We start from the raw sequence: 27,142 nt of genomic DNA on the forward strand, positions 1-27,142 counted from the left end.
CTCTGTTCACACATTCGTCATAGATTTTAGAAAATCCTGATGACCTAAACTGGGATCTATTAGGCTACTGATGATTCAATGGCAAAAAGAGTGCTGCAGATTGTTTTTTTTTAATGGAACCCAGTGGTAGTGTGCATAGAGCCGTAATACGTTAGTTATTTCCTACGAGTGGGCTTTTTCTTTATACATATAGTGGGGATATCAAGCAATCAAACTTTTAAAGACAATCCACTGTGATAAAATGCAGATATTTTGTATATGTCATACATGTCAACAAAATAAAAAACCTTTAGTTTTTTTTTTTTTGCTTAAAGAGTACGTATCACCAATCTGGGGCAGCCCCCCCCCCCTTTTATTTAACCCCTTCATGACCGAAATGTTTTTTTTTTTTCTAGTTAATTTTTTACTTTATTTCTTCCAAGTGCCATTATTTGTTTAAATTGTCCATTAACATAGCCATATGAGGGCTTTGTTTTTGCAGGACGAGTTGTAGCTGTGAATGACATCGTTCATTTTCATTATGTAATGTACTGAAAAATTGAAAAAAAATTCAATTGTGGTAGAACGGTGAAAAAAAATTACTTTTGCTATTTTTTTTTTGGGTTGTGCTTGTAATACATTGATTATGCAGTGAAAATTACCTGGGAATATGATTTTTTTTTTATAAAGGCTCTTTTTTTGTATTGTTTGTGTTGCCATTTTCTACGACACATACCGTATTTTTCGGGCTATAAAAATACGGGGGAAAAATGGGTTTGCGTCTTATAATCGGAATATACTTACAAATACCATGGCGGTGGTCCCGGTCCGACATTGCAGCCTCCCTTCCCAGGCTAGTGCAGCTCTCTGTTGCGGTGGGTGGCCTGTTGGATGGCGGTGCTCTGTGGGATGGGGGCGATCTGTGGGGCGGTGGAGCTTCGCAGGCATTTTGTGAAAGCCCGGAGGGCCGCGCAGATTCATTTCTGCGATGCAGTAGCCGCCGGGAAAATGGCTACAGGGGGTGGCGCATGCTCAGATTCAGATCTCGGCAACGAGATCTTGGTCCCAAGATCTCGTCTCCCGAGATCTCGTTACAAGTTCTCGTTGCCGAGGTCTGAATCTGAGCATGCGCCACCCCGGTGGCGGTTTTCCCGGAGGCCACCGCATCGCAGGAGTGGATCTGCGCAGGCCTCCACGAAATGCCGGCGGAGTTCCACCGCCCCACAGACCACTGCCACTCCTGTCCCATAGAGCACCGCCACAGCTGCCCAACAGGCCACCGCTGTCTCACAGAGCACCGTTGCCCCACAGAGCACCTGCCGCAAAATGCCAGCGGAGAACCGTCACACCACAGAGCAGCACCATCGCACCAGCCTGGACCACCGAACAACCCCTGTGACCACGCCTCCACCTGTGCCGAACCCCTCCCCCAGTAAGCTTAATTCAGACTGTAAGACGGACCCTCATGACACATATTTTCCCCTATTTTCCTTCTGAAAATTTGGGGTGAGTCTTATGGTCTGAAAAATACGGTAACTATTTTATTTTTTTTCTGTGAATCAAATTGTAGGAGGGATTGCTTTCCGCATGCTGAGCTTACAATTTTATTTATGCAATTTTGCCATACATTCAGTATGTTGCTCTCTTCAGAGCATTTTTTGCGTGGAGTGCATGTTTTCTCTTTGGTGTTTAATATATAGTGAGAAAAAATTATATCTTGATAGACTTTTATGGACAAGCAATACCAAATATGTTTTTTTTTAATCTCTTTAGATTTGAAGAGGAAAAGGTGAGCGATTTAATTTTTTAAACCTTTTTTTAGTTCCCTCAAGGGACTTGAACTAGCAATGAATTGCTTATGAAGATAGCAGTTACAGAGGCTTCAGCATGTCTTCAACTACCATATCATCCCTGTGATGGCATCATTGGGGCTTGATGAAAGCTGATGTATGCGCATACCAGTGATCGTGATATTTAAATGCCATTACGAGGTATTGACAAAGGCATTTAAATAGTTAAATAGCAGCAGGCCTCAGTTCAGTTCAGTGCTGTTACAGGCAGATGTCATCTTAGTAACACAGTCGGCATCTGTCGGTTCCTGAGCCCGCTCCGTACACGATCACATCCACATACCGTAAATTTACGTTAGGTGGTCACTATCAGGTTAATAATACAATAGGCAGTCCCGGATGATATTTAGAAAAATCACCAATCTGGGGCCACACACTCTTATTAAATAAATGCAGCCCCAGATTAATAATAGGAACTTTTGAAAGTAGTCTATAATACATTGCAATAGTGGCCATAAGCTGGTATCAGAAAAGGATGTAATTTTGGAATATCTACCAAGTCTTAGTGTTGCCATTGTATAGACAAAACAAGGGGAAATACACAAAAAATCAAACTCCATTCTGATTTTACCCTACAGGGACTGGTGTATGCAGAGGACGCCCTGTTCTTAGCAGGAATAAATACTAGGCTCTGCATGAGATTCTCATGCTCCCAACGACCCAAAAGATGACAACCTGGGCCCCATCCCATCATGACTATACTAAAGTTCCATGTGCATGATTGATATCATGGCAGTATTTGTGGAGGTCACGTCACTGTGTATCCTTCTCAGGTAGCTCGATAGCCGCCACATAGGCTGACTTTATGATACAACGAACCTAGCTTATGGGCTACTAGGAAGAGGTAGTGTAAGACCCTTTCTGCAAAAGAAAATTGCTTAAAGGACATATCCAGGACATTGAAAGAATTTGCCTAAGAACTAGCAGGTACGTAGTTGCTAACAGGGGCAACTACTTGATTGTTGTATCCGGTGCTGGTCATTAACCGCTCTTGACGAAGATTCAGTTGCTTCCTGTCAACAGAGGAGTGGTTTCTCTTCCTGTTGATATGGTGGGACTACCGGTGTCATGATGATTGACAGTCGGCTTTCCCCAATTAAGTAGCCAGATGTCAATCAGCATGACATCAGAAGTCATGCTGATTGAACAGCCACTCTGTTGATGTGACATCAGGGGAAGTCTGTAACACTCTGCAACGGCACTGCACACAACAGGCAGGTAAGTAGCAACTACATGCTTTTTAGTGCTTAGGCATATATACATGTATTTTTCAAAGTCCTGGATGTCCCCTTTAATTACATCATATATACACATAGCATGTAACACTCAAATTGTGTGCTGATAATTGCTTACTAATATCTTAACTTAATAAAGTATATTTATGGGATTCGGACTTCAAACAGCAAATGAATAATTTTATTGAATTATTGTAATAGATTGAAATCTGTCCAATAAAGATCTGCTTTATAGTTGTTTATTGATATTGACACTTGAAGGAAAAGCATATAAGAATACTATTTGTTCCTACCTGAAATAGCATTTATAACACTCAGAAATATATTTCAATAGCTTCATGGCTTGATTTATAGTTGATCATAACCTTAATTCTTTTCACTGTCTAATCCAAGCTCGATATTAGCCAAAGGTACAGAGGAATTACTGTAGAGAAGAACATTGTTCATCGCAGTATTTAGAGAGTGCAGAATTATATTTGCAGACATGTGAAAAAGTACGCCCCATATAAAGTTTTTCATTTTTTCGTTTGTGTAAATAGTTATTCTACTAGTTTATAAAGACAAGGGTGAAGTAAAGGCATAAAAACAACACAACTTAGTTCACATCTACACCTAAGGCTACGTTCACACATCCGTGTGACACGTCCATGTGCTGTTGCTTTTTTTCTTGGTCACAAACCTATAGACTTCAAATGATCCATACATTTCAGTTTTAAAGATGGATCTGTGACACTAATAGCATAGCCATCAAAATCAATGGGGATCGATTAAAAAAAGATGAAAAACGGAAGCCGCCTTTTTCCTTATATCAGTGTGTTACTCCTTATCAATTGATTCATTGCTAAGTGCCAATGGGTAAAAAAAAAAAAGTCCGGACCATTTTATAAAACAGGATGTGAAAAAAAAATAGAATTCAACATGGATGTAAAACGGATGTGACATGAAAAAATAACGATACATTTTTTATGGATGTGTGAATGTAGCCTTACACTTCTTTCCAGACAGACCTCATAAATCGGTGGGATCTGTCGGTACTTAATATCAGTCAGATAGACACTGCATTGTAGTTTCTATTGTCAGTGAAAATATCTCAATGAATCACCTAATGATTTTACAAAGTAAAAAGGTACAGATTCACCATTTATTCTAGAAAAAAGTAAGTGCACAAGTATACCAGGTCTTGCTCCATTGGCAGAAACAACCTACAGGAGGTGCTAAAGACTGTCTACAGTGGCATGTAAAAGTTTGGGCACCCCTGGCTCCTGAAGAGTTAAGAAAGTTGAAGATGAAATGATCTATAAAAGGGCCAAAGTTAAAGCTGTGAGCCTGACAAGAGATGAACCTGAGCAGTCTGGTGGGGCCATAAAGTGGAGCAGGAGTAAGCAGGGAGCTGGCATTGAATAAGGGCATCAGAGGAGAGGTGAACTCTGTGCAAACCCTTTTGCGGGCCTGAAAGGCAGACAGACAACTGAGAGGAGTTTGCAGAGCAGCAGATGAGGCACTGGCTGAACATGTGGCCTGTACATTTATTAGGAGCTGCATCAAATCAATAACTTCACTCACTGATTTGAGTAAGGGCCAGAAAAAGAGGTAAAATAAAGAAAAAAAAGATATCAGGGGGCTTGTTGACACACTATAGGAAAGAGCAAATATTCTTGATTTTCATTCTTTGCCCACAAAACCACTCTAAGAAAAGAGGGTATAAATATTTATTTAATCTGGGAATTAATAAAAAAAAGATCGCCATATTAAGGAACATCAATTTCAGGTGGCCATACACATACAGCAGCTCACTGCAGAACTCATTTGATCATCAGCTATCTCTTCCATCTTTTTTTTAAGGCAGAGAGGAGAGAAAATCGCCACTCACATCTTCTTGATGCGGCGCCTGCACTCTTTTCTCCTGCCTTGGGCAGGCGCAGTGAGTGCTGGCTGTCTGTCCTCTGTGCGTACGTGGGAGAGGGTGAGAGGCTTAGACACACAATGCGCATGCCCAGGAATCCCAGCCCCGTAGTATGAATAAATCATAAGACACTGCGGGGCTGGGATTCACAGGCAGGGCGTACATACGCACAGAGGACAGACGGCCAGCGCTCACTGCGCCTGCCCAAGGCAGGAGAAAAGAGCGTAGGCGTCGCATCATTTCAAAACACCGGTGAGGAGGCGGCGCCCGGCACCAAGAAGATGTGAGTGACGGCTGTGTGGCGTCTAAAGCAGGGGGGAAAGGCCTGCCTCCTTGACGGAAGACAAGGTATTTTGGACAAATTATAAAACTGATTATTTCGGCAGTTACAGCACACAGAACTAAAAGAGCCACCTTGTCAGAATGCAGCATTACTGCTGCACAAGGTGGCTCTTTTAGTTAAAAATGCCTGGGGGTGACAGGTTCCCTTTAAATAGTTAGAAAGTTCAGTCTTTTAAATGTGTTTATAAACATTCGATTTTGAGATAGACCTGAGGACGTGATAAAATTGTAAAGAGGTATGTTTTAAGGAGCATAGATTGTTTCTCCTGGAGGTTTCTCTGATGTATTTAACCACAGGGTCCCGGAGTCAACCTTAACTGTAAAATTGAATTGCTATAAAACCTGTTGGCTATTTCGGTGTGGGGCTGATCTGTAAGAAGTCTCTAAGATCCTCAGTTTTTTCACTGGACCTTCAGGTAGCTCTAACCACTAATAAGTGCATGAATCTATGACTAGAAATAGGCCCCACAAATAAAATGTATATGGTAGGTAGTCCAGGAGGAAACCTTTGTTGTCCACAAAGAATATTACAATCAAGACTAAAGTTTCTTTTAAGCACCCTAGTAAGCAATGTGGCCTGAACAGACAAATATGCAGTTAGTAGACTAAATGTTTGGTGAAGAACCTGATACAAACATTAAGGTAGTGGATAACTCATCATTATAGAACATGCTTCATTGAGGACACTGTAGAACCATCTGTCAGATGGTTATATTTCAGCAAATAGTGGACATTGTAATATGGAAATGAACATAAAAAAATCTAAAAATCCACTGAGAAATGGCACAGTTTGGCAAACGGGAAAAAAATAACTCTCCCACACAATATCAAAGCCTGGTAGACAGTTATGACACTTCTGCTGGAGGTTGTTTCTGCCAAGTAGTAATATCAGATTAGATATTATTGTTGTTGGTTCTATGACTTTACATGTGGTGTCTCTGGATTTTCATGACTATGTATTTTCTGCATTTATATTGTAAAAAATATCAAACCTCTATTCTACTAATACACATTGCATCCACACATTACCATTGTGTACAATGAGTTACAGTTCTCCTTTGGCCACAAGTTGGATCTCTATTTTCTCGTAATAGTGAAGCTCAACATCTGAGGAAACATCAGGTGCTTTTAGGATGACTCCACCAATGTGTATGCTGGATTTTTTTTTTGTTTTGAGAAAAAGTTAACATCCCAAGGCAATGACCACTTTGCATCATTGCCCTCATGAAGGCAGGGGAGCAATTTAGGGTCGTTTTTACCAAATGATATATAACTTCTACCAAGGCCTCATTCAGACATCCGCTTTTCACATATGTCTTGTATCCGTGTTTTTCACAAATAGAACACAAATCCAATACAGTCTATGGGGCTGTTCACATGTCTGTGATTTTTTGAGACCATATGTCCGAAAAAAAAAAAATCATGCATACATGCCTGATGTTGATCAGTCACAAATCAAAATTACCCAAACATGTTTGTGGATCCATGAAAATCACGGACAGCACGTGGGTAACATCAGTGTGAAGTGCATTAACATTGTAATGAATAGTAGAAACTTTGTAATTTATGAATTTCTTCATTTGTGAAAATTACTGATGAAACACTGATGACACATTGTCCAAACACTGATGAAAATCAGATAAAACACTAAAGGATGTCTGAATGAGACCTTATGCCCCTCTGCCTTCTTGTGTTACCTATGCCCATTTTGGAAAATACAGGGAGGCAGAACATGCTGGGAGCCAAGTGGGACATAATGTTCATGAGCAAGGCATAAGCCTTTCAAAAGTCCCTGAAGTATTTTTCCTCTGATATTGAGGCAATATATTCATTCCTTCCTTATCTGACTCAACTGAATTCCACCCTCACAAAACCAATCAACCAAGTCCAGCTCCTGGGCTTCTCCAGCAAAACAGTGAACATAGTAAAACAGAAGAATATACTGTATAATAAATTAAAGGCCCGTCCCCCCCAACTCAATATCCAAAGTAGCAGGACTTTTGCTTATTGCTGAAGTCACTGGTTTTTAGTCTCACACAGACATATACACACATTTTACATTATGCATATTCACGCAAATACACGTGAACTGGTACAGAGACAAAAAGCACACACAAACAAAAAATTAAAGTAAAACAGTAGGTAGAATAAAAAAATGCCTGCATCCTTATCTGAACTGACAAGCAGTTAAGCATTGGTATGGAATGCTGGTTTTAATGTATCTTTTACGGGTAAATTTCTCTTTCTTGGTTAAAAATACATTCAACATGAAAAAAAAACATATAAAATTATATATATATATTTTATATATATATATATATATATATACAAATACTTTGTCATTTCAGCATAATATACATTTACATAAATATTCCTATAATGCTTAAGTTTGAAGAAGCATGATCTCCTCTTATCTTACTTTTTTTTTGTAACTTTTGCTTTTTTTTTTAAACTCAGCTTTGAAAAAAGGTGCTTGAATACTATAAAATTAAGCAACTCCAAAAACAGGGTAGCAGTTTTCTAATCAGTAACTTAAAAAAAAAATCAAAGAAAAATAATGAGGATAAAAATAAATGGAATTGAAAAAAATGCTCTGCCCCCTCCCCTCACCCCATCTCAACTTGTTTGAAGCACAAGTTATTTTTTATTTCCAGCGAGCTGATGTCGATGGCTTTCAATTCTTTAAATTGCCTCTCCAACATCAGTAAAAGTTAATAACAATCTCAATCCTTCTCTTGGTAGCGCAAAAAAAAAAAATGCAACAAAAGTCACACACAAATGTTCACACACACGCACAAAAAAACAAACAAAAAAAAATAGATTCAACAACAACAACCCCTTATAAAAGAAATATTAGAACAGTATTTGGTGAAGTTCTTAAAATGTTCTACTTTAAATACTGCTCTCAGAAGAAATAAAAATCCAGTGCTCAGATATAGATATATATTTATATATGAAAAAAAAACACCTACTAAGCCCTCAGTCATTTTACCTTAATCCAACTGGCCAATCGCTAAAAAAAAAATAAAATAAAATTTAGATATAAAAAAAGCAGCACATTTCTATTGTTATAGAACCTTACCCACCAAGTCTACCTTACTGCAGCTATCCTCTGCTTTTTGCATGTGTATAACATCATTGTATGTATTGTTCATGTGAAGAGAGATCAGCTTAGAAAAAGAATTATTTGCAGCTTGAACATGGCTGTGATTTGTACATAGCATCCTTTGTGTACGACAACCTGTAGCAAAATTTGTAAAGATCACTCCATTTTCAGCATTGTTTTCTTGTGGTATAGATTCTGAGATGCAGGAGAAGTCAATGTCTTTGAATGGGGCAAGGGCACTGCCATTCTCACTGTTGTGTTGCCACTGGTAATGGTAACTCTGTGAGACGAAATCTGGTGCTCCTCTACACATATTCACCTTCCTCCTGCTTTCGATTAAGCTCTCGTCACCTCTCCTTTGTCGGTACCCCAAACTACGCCCCCAACCAACCTGAAAAAAAGAAAACATCTCTACAGCTATGTTACAAGCAGATACGCATATGCCAGTTCTCCAAACTTTGGTTCTAAGAAAACACTTGGTCAGTTGTTACAAAGGGAAAGTGGGAATGTTTGTTTTGGCACATTGCAGGAGACCAGAGTTCATCTCCATTAAGGTCTCGACTGTACATGTCACACAATCCAAAAAGCAAGTGCACGGTTCTAGTTTTTTTTGTTGTATAGCAGGTTTCAGTCTTTTTCCCATCTTCTTGTCTGTTTTATTTTCCTTTTCTCTAAAGGAAAATCCATGTGATAGCAGTCTTGGCGTTCCTCACACAGTTTGATAGAAATTATCTGCCTGGAGGTTGTTCTGTTTTTGCATACTGTAGAAGCCACTGTATCTAGAGTCTGGGTCAGCCATTCTTAGCATCCGTTGTGAGCTGTCCACTTGTACCCTAGTCCCTTTCTTGCAGTCCACATACACCAACTGGTTGTTCAGGCAGGTCGGCTGTTGGATATAGAAAAGTTCACAATTAATATTTGTACATATTTCTCACTGGTTATGTAGCAGTATCATGCAGCACTTTGGATCGAAAACCCTGACAGCTCTTTTAACGCCACCGATACAAGGCTGTCCATACACATTAGATGGCAATGGTCAAATGATGCTTCGGCCGATTGCTCCACCAACAACCATCTCAATCTCCCATGCAGGAGAGCTCATTCGGCTAAGGAACAGCTTAATTCCATAAGAACAACGGGATTGGCAATCCAAAATCAGATATGCACGAGCAACATCTCTTCAAACCATCAGTCGGCCAGCGCTCCCATAGACATAAAACCATAGGCCTAACCCATCGTTAGTCTAATGTTTATGGGGGTCTTAACAACTAGACCAACTCAATAGTCTAATCTTTATCAGCGCAGAAGAGAGTAATCATGTATGATGAGCAGAAGGCAAGATCTCCAAAAAGAAAAGATGGAAGTGGAATGTAAGGAAGATCCGTGGTGCAAATTTAAATGGTGAGAAAAAAGTTGTTTAAATTGGACAGTTTTTTAATTTTTCATTCATTTTTAATTCAGAGTTTTAATGGCATACCCATAAATAGCAGATCAATGGAAGAAGTTACAAATGCACTGGTCACTCAGCATTAAAATCAATGGAATCTACAGAAACAGCATAGTCTGGTCCTGCAGTTCTGCCCTATACCTTTGGCCCATGGCCAAGAGTGATGTTATTTCTTTTATTCTAATCTCAGATAGGATGCCATTAATGCCTGATATATGCTGGTCTGATCTCTAGGACCTGTAGGTACCTTGTGAACATGGTCCCACCTTGGGTCGCGGGGAACAGAGAGGAGTCTGTGCATGCGTAACTCTCAATTCAGTTCAGCATGAGGCCTAAAACGCCAAGTATGCTTCCTCGGCTCAATGTCAGAATTTTCACAGACATGCTACAAATGAAAAAAGCCACATATGTGTGGCCTCCTTTTTTATCTAGCGGCACAGGATGTGGACGCGTTCTTGAGGTCCTAAAATAATTGCAGGATATATATGGTATTTTTGCAGAAAGGCCCCATCAATAATTTTGAATCGTAATACAGTCCATAGCCGGCTGCAGAATGAGGAAACATTATCCATAGGATCCATTTAATTGATGAAGAAAGAGAAAAGAATTGTCCTCATAGCCTCTGTCAGGCTAGTACACATCAGTATACTTTTTCTGTTGTATGGATTAGCGCGATCTTCTGTATTTACATTTTTGGAGAGTGAATGGGTAATAGAAGCCACTGTAAGTCTGTCTACACAGGGATTTGTAAGAGGCATGTATCAGGAATTTATCTAAAAAAGATCTCCAAAAGGCACTGCAAAATGCAGTGTGAATGCACTGTAAGGGGAGTCATATAGCATGTTCATGGAACTTGGATGCCAAGGGGTCACCAACAATCCACTGTGTCCTGACTAGCTAGGATTTCCATACAGATCTAGGGCAGTGGACTTTCAGAGCCTAGCCGTGGCTCAGAGAGACCCTCATGGTTATATTAATTATGGGCAACAAAATAAAAAAAGTATGTACCGGTACGTATATTCTGCATACTGTATAACAATAGGTATTGCAGCATAGCAGATTTCTATCTGTTCATGCATGGAATGGGTTAAGAGCACAGTAAAAATGCTAACATTCCCTTAAAACACCTAAATCTTGTGTTCCCCTGTGGAATGTTCTGAATGTGACAGTGTGAGCAGACATGCAAAGCGAGAAGCAGTATTGCCTTGGGCCAAAATTCAAATATTCACGATATTAGGTTTCTACTCGACTGCTTTAACCTACTCCTGCTCCACAAGGCAAAAGGAGATATACACTTATCTATAAACCTAGGTTGTACAATGTAATCATGGGTCTGGCCTTGCATTTAATAATAGACACTCAGCTTTTTTAAAAGCTGGCAGTAGAATATTAAATGAATTTATGAAGAACCAGTCGTCACTTGCTCAGAAACGTTGAGTTAAATACCTTATAAAAATCCCCTATTTCCCTTGATTCTGCCACTCCTTTCCGTTTTGCGCTGTGTCACTCCATTGCATGGATATTCACATTTGTTTCTTTTGGAGCACACTATGTGAAATCTCCGCTTTGCAGTTCAACTGTGAGTTTTTCATAGTCTTCTCTGTGGGTGTGTGCTTTTACCTCTTCCTGCCATATGATGCCAATCACAACTCAGCCAAATCTGAGACTGACAGGCTGCTAGTTCAACTGTGATTCGCACCATCTGAGAGGGAGAGGTGAGATGTTCCGCCCCCAGAGAACACTTGGAAGAAATGCCCAGCTGGACTGCTAAGTAGATATTTTACATAGTGTGCCCCAGAAGAAACAAATGTGAATATTTCTGCAATGGAATGATGCAGTGGAAAAACAAAAAGAGTGGCAGAAGCAGTGGAGCTTGGAGATTTTTATTATAAGATATTGAATTTAAAAAAATTAACAAAAAGGCCTGGTAGCCTTTCTTGAAAAACATAATACAAGTTATGGGTACTAAATTCTGTGATGGGACACTGATCTAGGGAACAAGCATGATTGACGTATGTGGAGTCAAGAAGGAATTTTCCCCCTAGTATGGGGTAAATAGCATCTGCCTCATGGGGTTTTTGCCTTTCACTGGATCAACATGTTAGGCTATATGTTGAACTTGATGGACTTATGTCTACTAGTGATGAGCGAGTGTACTCGTTGCTCGGGTTTTCCCGTGCACACTCGGGTGGTCTCCTATTATTTGTAGCTGCTCGGAGATTTACCGTATTTTTCGGACTAGAAGACGCACCGGACCATAAGACGCACCCCAAATTTGGGGTGAAAATTGCAGAAAAAAAGATTTTTTTATAAGATGGGGGTCCGTCTTATTGTCCGAATTTACAGTATCTTACCTGAGGGCTGGCGGTGGCAGAGCAGGGTCACAGGAGGCATGGTGTCGGCAGAGGTGGGGTGATGCTGTACGGCGTGCACTTGAGCAGGGTCCCTTCCTGCTTAGGTGGGCGACGCCACAGCCTGGTGTCCATGGGAGGGTTGCAGCAGTGGTTACCGGCAGAGGTGCGGCGGCGGCAGAGGTGCGGGGATGAGGAGGCGCAGTGAGCGGGGTCCCTTTCACCGGTGAGATGATGCAGCAGCCCGGCGTGAGCGGGGTCCCTTTCACCGGTGAGGTGCGGCGGCAGAGGTGCGGGGATGAGGAGGCGCAGTGAGCAGGGTCCCTTTCACTGGTGAGATGATGCAGCAGCCCGGTAAGCAGTAGAGCCGGATGAATCATGTTGTTATCGGTGGTGGCGGCCATCTTCCTGAGGCCACGCATGCGCAGATGGAGTGCTCTGCTTCCCGGGGCTTCAAGAAAATGGCCGCGGGAGACCGCGTGTGTGCAGATGGAGATCGCGGCGGCCATTTTCCTGAAGCCAAGATCTAAATCTGCGAACTCGGCTTCAGGAAAATGGCCACCGCGATCTCCATCTGCGCACGCGCGGCCTCCCGTGGCCATTTTCCTGAAGCACCGGGAAGCAAAGCACTCCATCTGCGCACGCGCGGCCTCAGGAAGATGGCTGCCACCACCGATTACATGATTCACCCAGCTCTGCTGCTTACCGGGCTGCTGCATCATCTCACCGGTGAAAGGGACCCCGCTCACTGCGCCTCCTCATCCCCGCACCTCTGCCGCCGCCACCACACCACTGCGGGTAAGCCTGCATTACGACTATTAGACGCACCCCCTATTTTCCCCCCTTTTTTTGGGGGGAAAAAGTGCGTCTTGTAGTCTGAAAAATACGGTAGTTTTCATCAGTGCAGCTGAATTATTTACAGCTACTGAGCACATACACTGAACGACCCATTTGTCGCTATGTCATACCATTTTTGATGGACATCTAATGCTTTCAAGGCCACACTATAACTCTGTCATGATTACAATGTTCTATATTATTAGTATATATGGTATAAATGTAAAACACGGTTTAGTAAATAGCAGAAATAGTGGACTATATACGACATGTATGTAAAATATGCAAGAACATTGTACCTTTGTAGGCGTCTGGTAACATGGTACTGGAATCCATTGCTTTTTCTTATTGATAAGAAGAAGGACTATGATTATAATCAAAGCTGTCAAAATTGGGATTGCTACCCATGCAACTGAGTGCAGAGCGTTGTCCTCGCTTGGCTGGGGCCTGTCTCCTTCCCTGTAGTTCACTTTAAGATGACCCAATTCTAAAAGAATAAATTGTAAGAAGATGAATACTTAGGAGAAGCATCAATATGTCACTCACCAGTAATATTAAAAGGGTATAGAGTTTGCCACGTACTTACAGAAGCTGGATTACGTTGTTCCGCACAGCTCACCGAGTTATTGTAAAATCCTCATTTTACTCCTAATACACATTGATTTAGGCTAACGTGCTAAACTACATATTGTTAATATGGACATGAAAATACATGCAGGTCAATGTTGTTCAAAATAGTGTATATTGTATTAAGTACTAAGAAAAATAAAACAGGATAGCTTCATTTACCCAGAAGAATGCAAGTTCCCAAGAGACGGATGTGCTACTGAGCAGGTTTCCCTGTAGAGAATTGTAATAGGAGGCCAAGAATTGGGCAAACTAATGTGACAGATCTACTTGTTTCTATTTCAGGATGCTATAATGGTTAATGCTTGATGTGAGGTTATACTAACAGGGTTAGATAAACTTTTACCAAGCAAACCAATGTAAGTTAGTGCATATTGTATTGTGGTAGGACCCAAAAAGAACCCTAAAACAAAGGGGCCACATTCTGCTATTTCTCAATCCAAAACCTGGGGATAGTAACTGGGATCTGTATGTCATGTCCAGACAGAGGTATTTCAAGCACAGACAGCATCTTAAGGTCATATTATTAGTACACAGTAAAGGTCCTCGAATAACAATTCTGGTTGTCAAATTTTAACACGTTGAAAAATAAATATTTATGATGTCTGTACATACAATATTTTCTACTGCATAAGGGCTTGGGGCACTATATGTCATAAATTACTGGTGACCTGAAAGCCACTGTGAAGCTGTTTGAGAACCTCACCTCTATGGTGGTGAATGTCATTCTCACTCGGTGTTGGCCAATGAATAAAGTCATGTTCATTTCTTCCTCGATGATTTGTCTTCTCAATAGGGATGTTGGTGGGTTCAGGAATATACATTTCTGCAAAACACAAACTCTATTTATGAACCCACTTTGCTTTTTACAATGCAACTCTGCCGTTCTAGCTATAAGCAAAGTGATCGTCTCATGACAAGATCCCCGGTTTATTTGCCCAAATATGGGATATGGACATCTTAGAGAGAAGCCCACCCCAATGAGATGTCAGCAGATAGAACCCCTTTATGATTAATTTTTATCTGTGCACACCTACACATATGCTCTGATGCTAACTTAGAAAATGAAATAGAAATGTACAAGTCTATAGGAAAATATTTAGAATTGAGAGTCCTCAGTGGGTGATACCTTTTAATGGCTAACTGAAAGGTATGCTTATCTAAGGCATTATTTCTGTGCTGTGTTGTGCATAAATATGTGATTCTTCAGAATTTCTATTAGTCTATGCCTGATGAAGGGACATGAGTAGTCTTGAAAGCTTGCAATTTGTTACCATCTTTTCAGTTAGCCATTAAAAGGTATCAACCACTGAGGATTCTCAATTCTAAATATTTTTCTATCCACTGGCTAACACAGTACTAAGATATATATCTTTCCTGTATCAAGTCTATAGGGAAAGACTAAAAAAGAAAAGCAATATAAGCTTGATAATTCTAAAATAAAATATTATTTACCGGTCTAACCTCAGTCTACGATAGAGACTTACCATGTCTGCAGTGGGTTCAGGTGGGCAAATACAATAAGTTAATGGTTATGGTTATACACTAGCAGAAAAGATAAAAATATATAGCAGTAATGTACTTTCAAAAACAAGCACTCTTTTGTCGGGTAAAATGATCTTTTAGTCTGTAGAAAAGATTGTCGTTTTCAACAGTGCATTGTCCTGTGCAAACAGGAGCTGTGCTGCCGAGAACAATGGCAGGTTATGTGCCACGAACGATCTATTATAGATTATTCAGCCCTCATCTAATAAGTATTCAGACTGCATCATTAGGCTATTAAAAAGCCATAGTGGTGCTTTATTCTACTGCCGGAGTGGTATCAGTAATGCATGCTCCCTGTCCATAGTAAAACATTACCGGCTGTCGTCTTCATTAGAGATGAGCCACCTCCCTAGTGTTCGGGTTCGGTTCGTTGAACAGGGAGATGTTCGTCGAACTGTTCGACGAACACCGTCGAACCCCATTGAAACCAATGGCAGGCAAACACAAACACATACAAACACATGGAAAACACATAGAAAACACCTTAAAAGGTGTCCAAAAGCTGACAAACTGCTCAGAAGACACAACAAACACATGGAAAAGTCACAACTACACATAGTCATGCGAAAAGAAAAGAGGTGGAGGAGTAAAAGGAGGAGGAGACACAGATATAGGCATGTCATGCCCTCCTAAAGTTAAGAAAGGCTGGAGTAAAAATCTAAACTCACTCTACCAACACCCAGACGTCTTGACAAAAAAAAAAAAATCTTTAGGTAGAATGGCGGCGGGTCCATTCAGAACACTTTCCTTAGAAGACGTAGTGGTACCCCCGTTGGGAGTTGTGCCAAAAAATGAACCCAATACATTCAGACTAATCCACCATTTGTCATATCCAAGGGGCAGGTCAGTAAACAACAACATCGACGCGGAACCAAGTACAGTACTATGTACTGTACCTCCTTTGAAGACGCAATCAGGTGGGTCAAGAAGTCGGGAAGGGGCACCCTAATGGCCAAAACAGACATCGAGCGGGCGTTCCGGTTACTACCTGTGCCTCCGAATAGTGTCCTCCCATTGGGCTGCTTCTGTGAAGGAGCATACTACATAGATCGCTGTTTGCCCATGGGGTGCTCCATATCCTGCTCACTATTTTAGGCGTTTAGTTGCTTCCTTGAATGTGTCGTCATGGACGTTTGTAAGGCGGCACATATTATCCATTACCTCGATGACTTCTTATGCCTGGGCCCAAAAGATTCGACACAGTGTGAAAACACGCGGTAGTCCACCTGTGAGAAGGAGAGAGCTGGAGGGAGAGTGGACACCCCAGAGCCGAGGGGTTAGATTGAGAAAGAAAGAAGGCGGTGTAGCTTGCTTCATGGGTGGGGTACTCTGCTGAGTAGCAGAAATTGCTACTAGGCCTAAAATGATTTCCTTGGCCAAATGCCATTAAAAAATAGCAGTTAGGTAAACAGGCGGTGTAGCTTGCTTCATAGGTGGGGTACTCTGCTGAGTAGCACAAAATGCTATTAGGTACAAAACGATTTCCTAGGCTAGATCAGTTAAAAATTAGTAATTAGATCAACAGGCGATGTAGCTTGCTTCATGGGTGGGGTACGCTGCTGAGTAGCACTAAATTCTACTAGGCCCAAAAGGATTTCCTGGGCTAGATGGCGTTACAAAATAGTAGTTAGGTAAACAGGTGGTGTGGCTTGCTTCATGGGTGGGGTACGCTGCTGAGTTGCACCAAATTCTACTAGGCCCAAAAGGATTTCCTGGGCTAGATGCCTTTACAAAATAGTAGTTAGGAAAACAGGCGGTGTAGCTTGCTTCATGGGTGGGGTACGCTGCTGAGTAGCACTAAATTCTACTAGGCCCAAAAGGATTTCCTGGGCTAGATGCCGTTACAAAATAGTAGTTAGGTAAACAGGCGGTGTAGCTTGCTTCATAGGTGGGGTACTCTGCTGAGTAGCACAAAATGCTATTAGGTACAAAACGATTTCCTGGGCTAGATCAGTTAAAAATTAGTAATTAGATCAACAGGCGATGTAGCTTGCTTCATGGGTGGGGTACGCTGCTGAGTAGCACTAAATTCTACTAGGCCCAAAAGGATTTCCTGGGCTAGATGCCGTTACAAAATAGTAGTTAGGTAAACAGATGGTGTAGCTTGCTTCATGGGTGGGGTACGCTGCTGAGTTGCACTAAATTCTACTAGGCCCAAAAGGATTTCCAGGGCTAGATGCCGTTACAAAATAGTAGTTAGGTAAACAGGCGGTGTAGCTTGCTTCATGGGTGAAGTACGCTGCTGAGTAGCACCAAATTCTACTAGGCCCCAAAGGATTTCCTGGGCCAGATGCTGTTAAAAATAGTACTTAGGTAAACAGGCGGTGGGTGGCTGGGCTACTCTGCTGACTAGCAGACACTGAAGCTTTGGAGCAGACCTCTGATTCCCAGGCTATAGTATGCGTAAACAGCTCGACAGACTCAACCATGTGTGCTACCCCATGCTCAGACGGGCAGCTGGAGACTTGGGAGCTGTGAGGAAGCAAGTGCGATTGGGGTGACAACTCTGAGGACTGGAGTAGTTGTGATGTTGAAGTTGACATGGAGGAGAGCCCACTTGAACGAGCACTTGATATCCGTTCAAGCACCTGCTGTTTTTGTGCCTCATCTGGAATTTTTGGCGATGCTTGTAGCGATGGTCATAAGAAAGGGATCATATCAGATTGTCCACGAAAAGAAGTAGACATCTTACTTTGGCTGGAAGATGGTCTTTCTTCTGCAGATGTTACTGTTGCTTTACCACCTACCCCACGGACACAACATTTTTTACCCTTTCCAACACGCCTATTCCCCTTTCCACCAGCAGCAGGCCTTTTGCCACTCATTTTAGTGCTTAATTGGCAACTCTGTATCTGAAGTTGTTGGCACAACAACCGATGGATGAAAACCGAGCAGAACTGAGTGGCCAAACTGTGGTACTAGGCCCAAAACTATCAACTGGATTAGATGCAGTGAAAATAGAGATACACAGGCAGTATAGTTTGTTTCACAGGCAGGCTACTCTGCTGACGTGCAGACAATGCTACTAGGCCCAAAACTATCAACTGGATTAGATGCAGTGAAAATAGAGGTACACAGGCGGTATAGTTTGTTTCACAGGCGGGCTACTCTGCTGACGTGCAGACACTGCTACTAAGCCCAAAATCCCAAAACGATTTACTGGGTTAGATGCCGTAAAAATTGAGATACACAGGCGGTGTAGCTAGCTTCACAGGCGGGCTACTCAGATGACTATCAGACAATGCTACTAAGCCCAAAAGGATTGGCTGAGCTAGATTACACCAAATGCTGTGACTAACACTTGCACAGCACTGGCTCAGACCTGCCTGGTAAACAGTGCTATGAACTGCTGTAACCTACCCTGAAAAGGGCTGATATTACAACTAGTCCCAACTCCCGACTCCCTAAACCTATCTCTCAGAAAATTCGCTGGCAAAAAAAGACTCTTTGACTGTATAGCGCCCACAGCAGCAGTGGTGCCGTCTAACACTAAGCTGCAGCAGTGAGGAAATGGTGACGACGGGGCAAATGGCTGGTTCTCATTGGGCAAGGAGTGACATGTGACATACACAGCCAATGACACATGCCCTTGCTTGTCTGCATCACATGCACATTGCTGTGTGTGTGCGCACTGCTGATAGGCTGAGAGACTGCACCGCCCCTCTGTAAATGCGGGAAAGAAAAAAAAAAATCCGGGTTATTTCAGCACAGATCTATCCCCCACCCACTATACACTGAAACAGTCCATTAACAATGATAAACAGTTCTAATGTGCAAATCAAGCTAGGCTTTTGGTGAACGAACAGTTATCGAACAGAAACTCGAACCGCCGAATTTTAAGCAAATTGTTTGGGTTCGTCGAACGACTCGAACACCGCCCAAAACAGCTCGAATTTGAAATTGGCGAACAGTTCGACTCGAACACCGCTCATCTCTACTCTTTATCTGTTATCGACGGCGCTCCGGTCGTCTTATGCAGGTTGTGAGCTGCTGGATCGCTCCTGTGTTTGTTGGGAAATCCAGAAGGCAACTCAGTGTAAGCCTGTGAGAGCCAGAATGCAGCTCCCATAGACTTACACCAAGAGCTTGTGACCATCCGTTACCTCTGACTTCTGGTCAGTCAGGAGCTGGGCTCAGAAGACGGTGTAACAAGGACTGGAGCGCCCCGGGAAGAGCAGGAGACTGCGGCTGCTAAGTATTTTAATAGAGGTAGGGAACAGACATTAGTGACACCACTCCAGCGGTGACATAAAAAAAAAAAAGGTGGAGAGGTGCTTTAAATAATCAATGACTGGCAAGTATTGCGCAATGTGAGCGCACCTTAATAAAAAAAATGTACGTTTTTTTTATGTGGTCGTTATTTTTACATGAAGAGTAACGCAGCATTGCTGTGCTATTCTTCCCACTAAATATGGAGGAATTTACCTTACTAATTACGGTACTTTTTATACATACCAGCAATTCATTTTAAATTGTGATAAATTAGAAAACCTGATCCCCACAACCAATAGTTGCCTATTCAAAAATGCAGGAGGGCTGCAGCTCTGGATTATAATACAGGCTGTAACTTAGAATCCATATACAATATGGAATGCAATTACTTTTAATTAATTCACAAAGATACTTTGTGTGCATGCATATACAGTATGTAAATTTATCCTTAAAAGTCTCCAGGAACCAAACTCCTACTGGACACACAATCAGCCATCTTAAAAAGGATGCAACAGGCAGATATTGTTACCTGGACACATGGGACAGCAGCTCCCTTCCACGTTTATTGGCTCCACGCAGGGCAATGGTGGGCAGCTGACTGTGGAGCAGAGGGTCTGTCCCTGCAAACAGTAGCAGTGTGTACAGCTGTCGATGTCCCATCTCTCTTCATCTGCATAGGTTTTTCCGTTGAAATGGCAGACGACTTTCTTTGGAATTGTATCCTCTGTGATGACAAACAGTTATACACAAAAGAGCTTTAAATACTGTCTGAAACCAACATGCAACAACGTAACGAGCGGAGCTGTTTGGTGGGTATATGCCTACACATAAAGTTCTGCTTTAACACGTAAGACATGTCTAACTGATCCAAACCATGTACAGACATTTATTTCTATGGAAATAGCCTAGTAGCCTAGTAGAAACCTACTATTTTAAGATGGGCAAGAGATATACCACATGTCACAGGAACAGACTGCCCCCCGAAGAAGCAGCAGCGAAACGCGCATTGGGGCATCTGTGCGGTTGGTTCTTGGCATCCATGGGTAAGATATGCCTACATTTTGACATTTATGCACTTTTGGCACTTCATTTCTAGTTTTATGGGAACACGGTAATTTTGTTATATGCTATACCTCATAGTTAGTCTGTTCCTGTGACATGTGGTATATCTCTTGCCCATCTTAAAATAGTAGGTTTCTACTAGGCTACTCTTTTACTTATACGCATATGATGTTATGACTCCCGGTCTAATATTTACTTTGTACTGGGTATATACTCTATATACTTCTGAGTGCCTTTTTCATATGGATTGCCTACCTCTGCCAGTTTGCAATATTACTCATTAGACCTGTCCAGTTCTTTTTCTGATTTTATTATGTGCACTTGTTTGTCTGGCTTGTATTTTGATATATTAATAAAGCTATATGTATTTTTTACAGTTATTGGCTTGACATTAGTGATTATTTCATTTTTTGGTTACATTTAGGAATGTAAAGGCTCTTGTTTCTTTGCATGTGTTTTCCATAGCTCTATTGGAGTTTTCCTCAAAATATGGTCATTCTATTTTATCAGTTCTGGTATGCTATTACATTAGACATTTATTTCTGTAGTTCTGATTATCTATTATACGGTTATAATATTTAGCAATGTTGTTCAGAGCCAGAACACTGCTCCGGTATAGCTGCACAGTGTTCTCAGTAATATCAGTACATGCAGAAAGTGATACCAGAGAAGAGGTGTTTTGGCAGCTTCTACTGTACAGCACAGTAAGATAAAACAAAAAAAAATGCAAATAAATAAAATATAAAGTGCATCGTGGAAACTTGCATTTAATGGGAATCTGTCTCCAGGGTTTTGCTACCCCATCTAAGAGCAGCATAATGTAGAGGCAGAAACTCTGTTTCCAGCGATGTATCTCTTACAGGACTGCTTGCTGCAGTCCTGATAAAACAGTTTTATCTGCTGAAGATATAGCAGTTCTCTCAATGCTGAGCTCTGTATAACCCCGCCCTCATCACTGATTGACAGCTTTCTGTGTACACTGTGCATAGGCAGAAAGCTGTTCAGTGGTGGGGTTATGTAGAGCTCATGAATATGGAAAAGTACAGGGTAGCAAGTGCACTTGTCCTCTAGAGATAATCCGCTGATAAAAGTGATTTCATCAAAACTACAGCAATCAGTGTAAATGACATGCCACAGGAATAAGGGACTCTGTCTCTACATCAAAAACTGCATGACAGGTTCACTTTAAGGGAATCTGTCAGTAAAATCAACCCCCTTTATCATCTATATGAGCATGTGGGAAATAGGAAGCTGAATATAATGATATCTTGATATCAGCGATCTGATTCCAGAGACATTGACATTTTTCTTAATATGTAAATGACTTGTTAAGATTTATTGGCTGGACATGGATCTACATGAGACTCTATTTTACATGAAGGGGCAGTTACCAGTATGATGTGTGATGGCCGTTCTCTGCTCTCCTGATCTCACTGCAGAGCTGTGTGTGATTATACCTGACACATCGGCAGGTTCCTCTCAGCTTCCAACTCACAGGCAGAGAGGGCTGCTATATTGTTACAATACAGAGGAGCTCAGGAGCTGCAGCAAATGTGCTTGTATGAGACAAAGTTCAGTTTTACTGTCCTGTGTTAGAGACATGTCTCACACTGGTAACATCTTCTTTCATGTAAAATAATCTCTGGAGGCAGAATCTCATGCAGATCAGTGTCCAGCCTCTAGATCTTAAGATCTCATTTACATATGAGAAAAATGTGGATTTTTCTGGACTAAAATATTGGATTAAGATATCAAGGTATCATTTTATTCAACTTCCTATAACCTATATGTTCATGCAGATGGATTAGGAGGGTTGATCCTACTGACAGATTCCCTGTAAGACAAGCACAGTAAAAATCACCTTGCTATATTAATGTTAGTTTAATGTTAGATACATTTTACTGATTATGACATTTCGTCCTTTCTTTCTGTATAAGACATGAACTAATCACACTGCAGAACAAATCAGTTGATGAATACAAGAACCTGAGTTCTGCAATACGTCCTTTATTAATATATTTTAGTTTACTGAGCAACAGTAAAGTAGAAGGAATCCCCAATACAGTACGTGCACACCGTCTTTTAGACACGTGTGAACCTGGCGAGTTTTTGAAGTTCACACAAGAGGATTTTTTATTTAAAAAAAATGGACCGATTTGTATCCATGTGCTATATTTGACTTTCATCCTTTTTTTCAGTCCATGTGTCTGTCTCTACAGCTGCGGTTTTCTGTTGTATGAGAAATAAACTGATGGAAGTTTTTCAATCTTGTCCTAGTTGGGGCCCAGTCAGACGCCATATATATCGGACCATGATAGGAACGCAGTGCACACTGGCCGGCGGTTCTCCAGATCTGTGCGTGACAGCTGCATAGAAATACATAAAGCTGTCACGCTGGGATCGGGAAAGCCGCTGGCCAGTTTGTACAATGTGTTCTGATCTCGGTCCGATTTATACGGCCGTCTGAATGGGCCCTTATACAGACGGCACACAAATACAACACACACTGCATTGGTGTGCTGGCCGTTTGTTCTTTTTTTTCCACAAAATCATGAGTGAATTTGGCCCACAAAAATATGACACTTGCAAAGACCATAATACTAACATGGGTACATGTTCTATTCACCAAAAAAAGGATAGAACATGATGAAACTCCGACATGTGAATGGGACCTGATCATAAAGCCTAAAATTGGAATCCAGAAACACATTGGGAGTATCTGAGACTTTGTGTCATAGTGGCGCCTATTCATATATTGCCTTTCATTATAGCTTACATTATAACACCTGTAATCTGATTGGTTGCTTAGTCATCACCATTGCACAACTTTCATCAAAGAGCCCTGTCTTAATGCCAGAGAATTGCCTTTCTTACTTTATGTTGCCTCCTGTGGTCTCTCCCCTAAAATGAGACAGCTGTGCACTTAGATTTTTCCAAAGTGATTGTTTCACAGCAAGACAAAAACCAAAATCAGAACATTCTCATTTCAAAATGACATAGAAATAGCAGTAATGGCCAGATTATATTTACTAATGGATGCGTTGCCAGCCATGACTGTGGAGCTCCCGCTTCCTTTATGGGTAAAGACGAGGGGCTGGAGATTCCGGTCCTTGAATACTCAGCTGTATTGTCAGTACATGAACGACCTCTTGTACTAATCTTCTGTCACGCATTGGTTGTGCTTGCAGAGTAATGTATAAGAGTCTACATCACAGTCCGAATTAAAGATACTTCACCCATGACAAGGACAGCAGTTCCTAAGTCGTTATTAAATTGATACCTTACTACTGTAACAAATTATTCCTGGATCTTCTTAAATAAGATACAAATCTGCTCAAATCTTCTAAAAGAATTATTATTACTACACATAGGTTCAACCGCTGAGTTAAAAGGACTGTAACAGGGAACGTAAAGGCTTCCATAGGGCCTTGCTGTTTTTCCGTATGCTTTTCATTTTCTGATAGATTCATATGAACAAATTTGTGACTGATCTATTGAAGTGATCCCCCATTTTTCTGACCTTCAGAGCCAGATTCAGCTCTGAGAGAGGGTGGCGAGCAACATCCCGATGGCCCTCACCCTTCTCCCCCCCAAGGGTAGTGACATTCAACTCCCACCTCCCCCACAGTAGTGACACCCAGAACCCCCATTATCAGTACCATGACAGCCAAAGCTACCCCACAGAAATCACACTAAGTCTACGTTCACATTAGCGTTCGGCGCAGCAGCGTCGGGCGCCGCAGCGTCGCCGCATGCGTCATGCGCCCCTATATTTAACATGGGGGCGCATGGACATGCGTTTTGCTGCGTTTTGCGACCCATGCGTTTTTTTGGCCGCAAGCGTTGGGCGCAGAGAACGCAGCAAGTTGCATTTTTTTTGCGTCCAACTTTCGGCGAAAAAGGACGCATGCGTCGCAAAACGCAGCGTTTTAGCGTGCGTTTTGTTGCGTTTTTGTTTGCGTTGTGCGTTGCGTCGCCGACGCAGCGGCGCACAACGCAAATGTGAACGTAGCCTAAGGCAGTATACTTGCATCCAGGGGTTCCCACCTTACCCTCATTCGATGTTCTTCCATCAAGCATTCCCACCGTGCTGTCACATCCAACGTCAAGCACCTCCTCTATCTGGCAATATCATGCCATGTCCGGCTTAGCGTTTCATTATCTCTCCAACCGCGAGGCAAGTATTTGAGGATCTATATCTGCTCTTCTATGTGGTTCTACTCCAGAACTCACCTTCTGGAGACCTCCAATTCACAGCTGATGCTAGACCTGGTGCTACCAAGCTGGCAGGCAGCCGTGAACCACACATCATGGGTCCGCGAGCCACAGTTTGGGGATCCCTGCTCTATCCGATGTTATATAGCGGCCTTTCACCCTAAAGTAGTGCTGTACAAAGAAGCATGGGGTTGTAGGGCCTAGTGCAGGAGGTGTAATAATACAAATTTTCTAGTGTTTATGGCCCGATATTTAATGCACAGGCGATAACAGTACAATAAATATGAGCCAGACTGGACTTTTGGAAATTTTTGATATATGAATAAGCTACAGTTCTGTCTGCTAAATAAGAACGTCAACAATTGCTTGCTTTGTAAAACAGGCATCATGCCGAGCAGCGAGCAGACGCAAATGAAAGTAGGACAAATCACTGTATAGAAAATATTGAGAGTTAGCGGGCTGAAAGGTCATTTTAATATGAAGTATCAGCGTTAGATTGTAGATTCAGGGACGTGCAGCAGCCGTTCTGTCTGTCTTATTATCTCCAATGAAATGAACAGCAGGTGTGGAATGCCTATGGCAGCAATGAACATGCAGAGCGGCACAGCTAGCGACAGACGTCCATATCATATCATCTGCGCCACTATTCCAAATTTGGTCTTGTCTGCACTTTTGCATCTAAGACTGAAAAATGTTTCACCACTAAATGACACTGCATCATTGCTGCCTCTTTATTAGGGTGGATGTTTCTTCTTCTTGGCTTCTTTTTATTCCATTCTGGAATATATGAGTGAAACGCTACAGATAGACATCTGCTGTCACTTCTATAGAATATATATTAAACCCTAGCGTTTATTTACACTAACGCCATCTTCATGTTATCTTGTTATATGTTAATACAGTCTGAGAAGCCAATTCCATGGAGCACATATGCCAGGTCTAGAGAATATTACTAGGACAGAGATTAAACTGTGTCACTGCTTTCTTTCTACATGTTTTGTTGCTTTCTAATTTAGCTTTCTAAAAAGGGCCAGTCACTTCTTTAAAAAATTGGGTTAAATAACTTGTAAAACTCCCCGAGCTTTCCACATTCTGTCGCTCTTTACCGTTTTGTGCTGCGTTAGTCCATTGCAGACATATTCACATTTGTTTCTCTTGGAGAGCAATATGTGAAATCTTTGCTTGTGGTCCATCTGAGCATTTCTTCAAAGTCTTTTCTAGGGTGCGCACTTTCATCCCTCTCTTCCAGATGCTGCCATTCAGAGTTTGGCAGCTGATCTAGAAGTAAGACACTCCCAAACTGATTGGCAGTATATAGGAAGAAGGGGTGAGAGCGTACGGCCACAGGAAAGACTATGAAGAAACATCCAGTTGAACTGCAAGCAGAGATTTCATATTGTGCGCTCCGAAAGCAACAAATATGAAAATCTCTGCAATGGAGTGATGCAACGCAAAACACAAAAGAGCGGCAGAACCAGGGAATTTTTCTTTACAAGGTATATAACTTAATTTTTAGAGAAAGAAACAGATCTGATTCAATTGGTATCTGTATGTGTGGAGCCATCAGATCAAACTAAAGGGTAACTCTAAACTATGGTTCTAAGAGATACTAGCTCTCTGTTCTACAGTATAAAAGTGCTTTGATTAACTAGGAAATCGGGTTCTTGCATTGGTATCGTTGTACAGAAAAGGCAGCCCCCAATAGTGGTGACTGCCAACTATACAACTAATATACAGTGAGGCATTCACTTACAAGCAGGGAAAAATGACTGAGCACAATATAAATAATCTCAACTACAGCAAAATTGAATCCTAAAAGAAAAAAGCTCATAAGTATTTTATGTTTTTATTTAGTGTGCATTTAGCTATATCGCTCTCTCACGGGACCTCCAGAGACAAGTTATTCAGTTATTGCCAGTTATTCAGAACAATTCTATGTCCAGATTCTGGTACTTCATGTCCTCTCATTGCACACACCGGTCCTATCCAGAACTAATAGGTTATTTGTGATATAATCAAAAACTGGAAAATAATCTGCTCTGTGTCAGATTTGGATGGCGTTTCCTCGGCTTGTGTCCCAAGGTCCCTGATGTTGCTGGACTCCATTATCACATTAGAACTCAGTCGAGTATCCTCAATATAGAGGGAATTCAGATTTATCTTTTTCCCCCAACAAATAAGTATTCAACCTTAAAGAAATTCCATGGATTGCTTTGGAAATTACAGTTATGACAAAAGAAAAACTTCCTTGTATATTACATTTTTGCACTCACAGAATGTGTTCTAGAAATCTATTAACATTGCAGGCTCTGAATATCCTATATTGCACCTTACAGTATGGCTTGTACATTGTTGCGGTTCGGGTCCATTATTTCTATGACACAAGGAAATGCATCAGTTGTACTTTAAAGGGATCAGCAATATCAGCTTT

At 41.5% G+C, this 27,142-nt stretch overlaps 1 protein-coding gene across 1 annotated transcript in view; it reads right to left on the reverse strand.

Moving 5' to 3' along the window:
• Positions 1–7,758: 7,758 nt before the first annotated feature.
• CRIM1 (cysteine rich transmembrane BMP regulator 1) overlaps positions 7,759–27,142 on the reverse strand; it is a 957,989-nt gene continuing 938,605 nt past the window's right edge. Inside the window, exons 14-17 of the mRNA XM_077283003.1 lie at positions 19,964–20,158; positions 14,384–14,503; positions 13,350–13,537; positions 7,759–9,301 (exon numbers count right to left, since the gene is read on the reverse strand). Of these exons, the coding sequence (XP_077139118.1) occupies positions 9,125–9,301; positions 13,350–13,537; positions 14,384–14,503; positions 19,964–20,158 (680 nt within the window). The 3' untranslated portion in view covers positions 7,759–9,124. The remainder of the gene's footprint in view (positions 9,302–13,349; positions 13,538–14,383; positions 14,504–19,963; positions 20,159–27,142) is intronic.

This window comes from Ranitomeya variabilis, chromosome 2, assembly GCF_051348905.1.
Source record: "Ranitomeya variabilis isolate aRanVar5 chromosome 2, aRanVar5.hap1, whole genome shotgun sequence".
NCBI lineage: Eukaryota > Metazoa > Chordata > Amphibia > Anura > Dendrobatidae > Ranitomeya > Ranitomeya variabilis.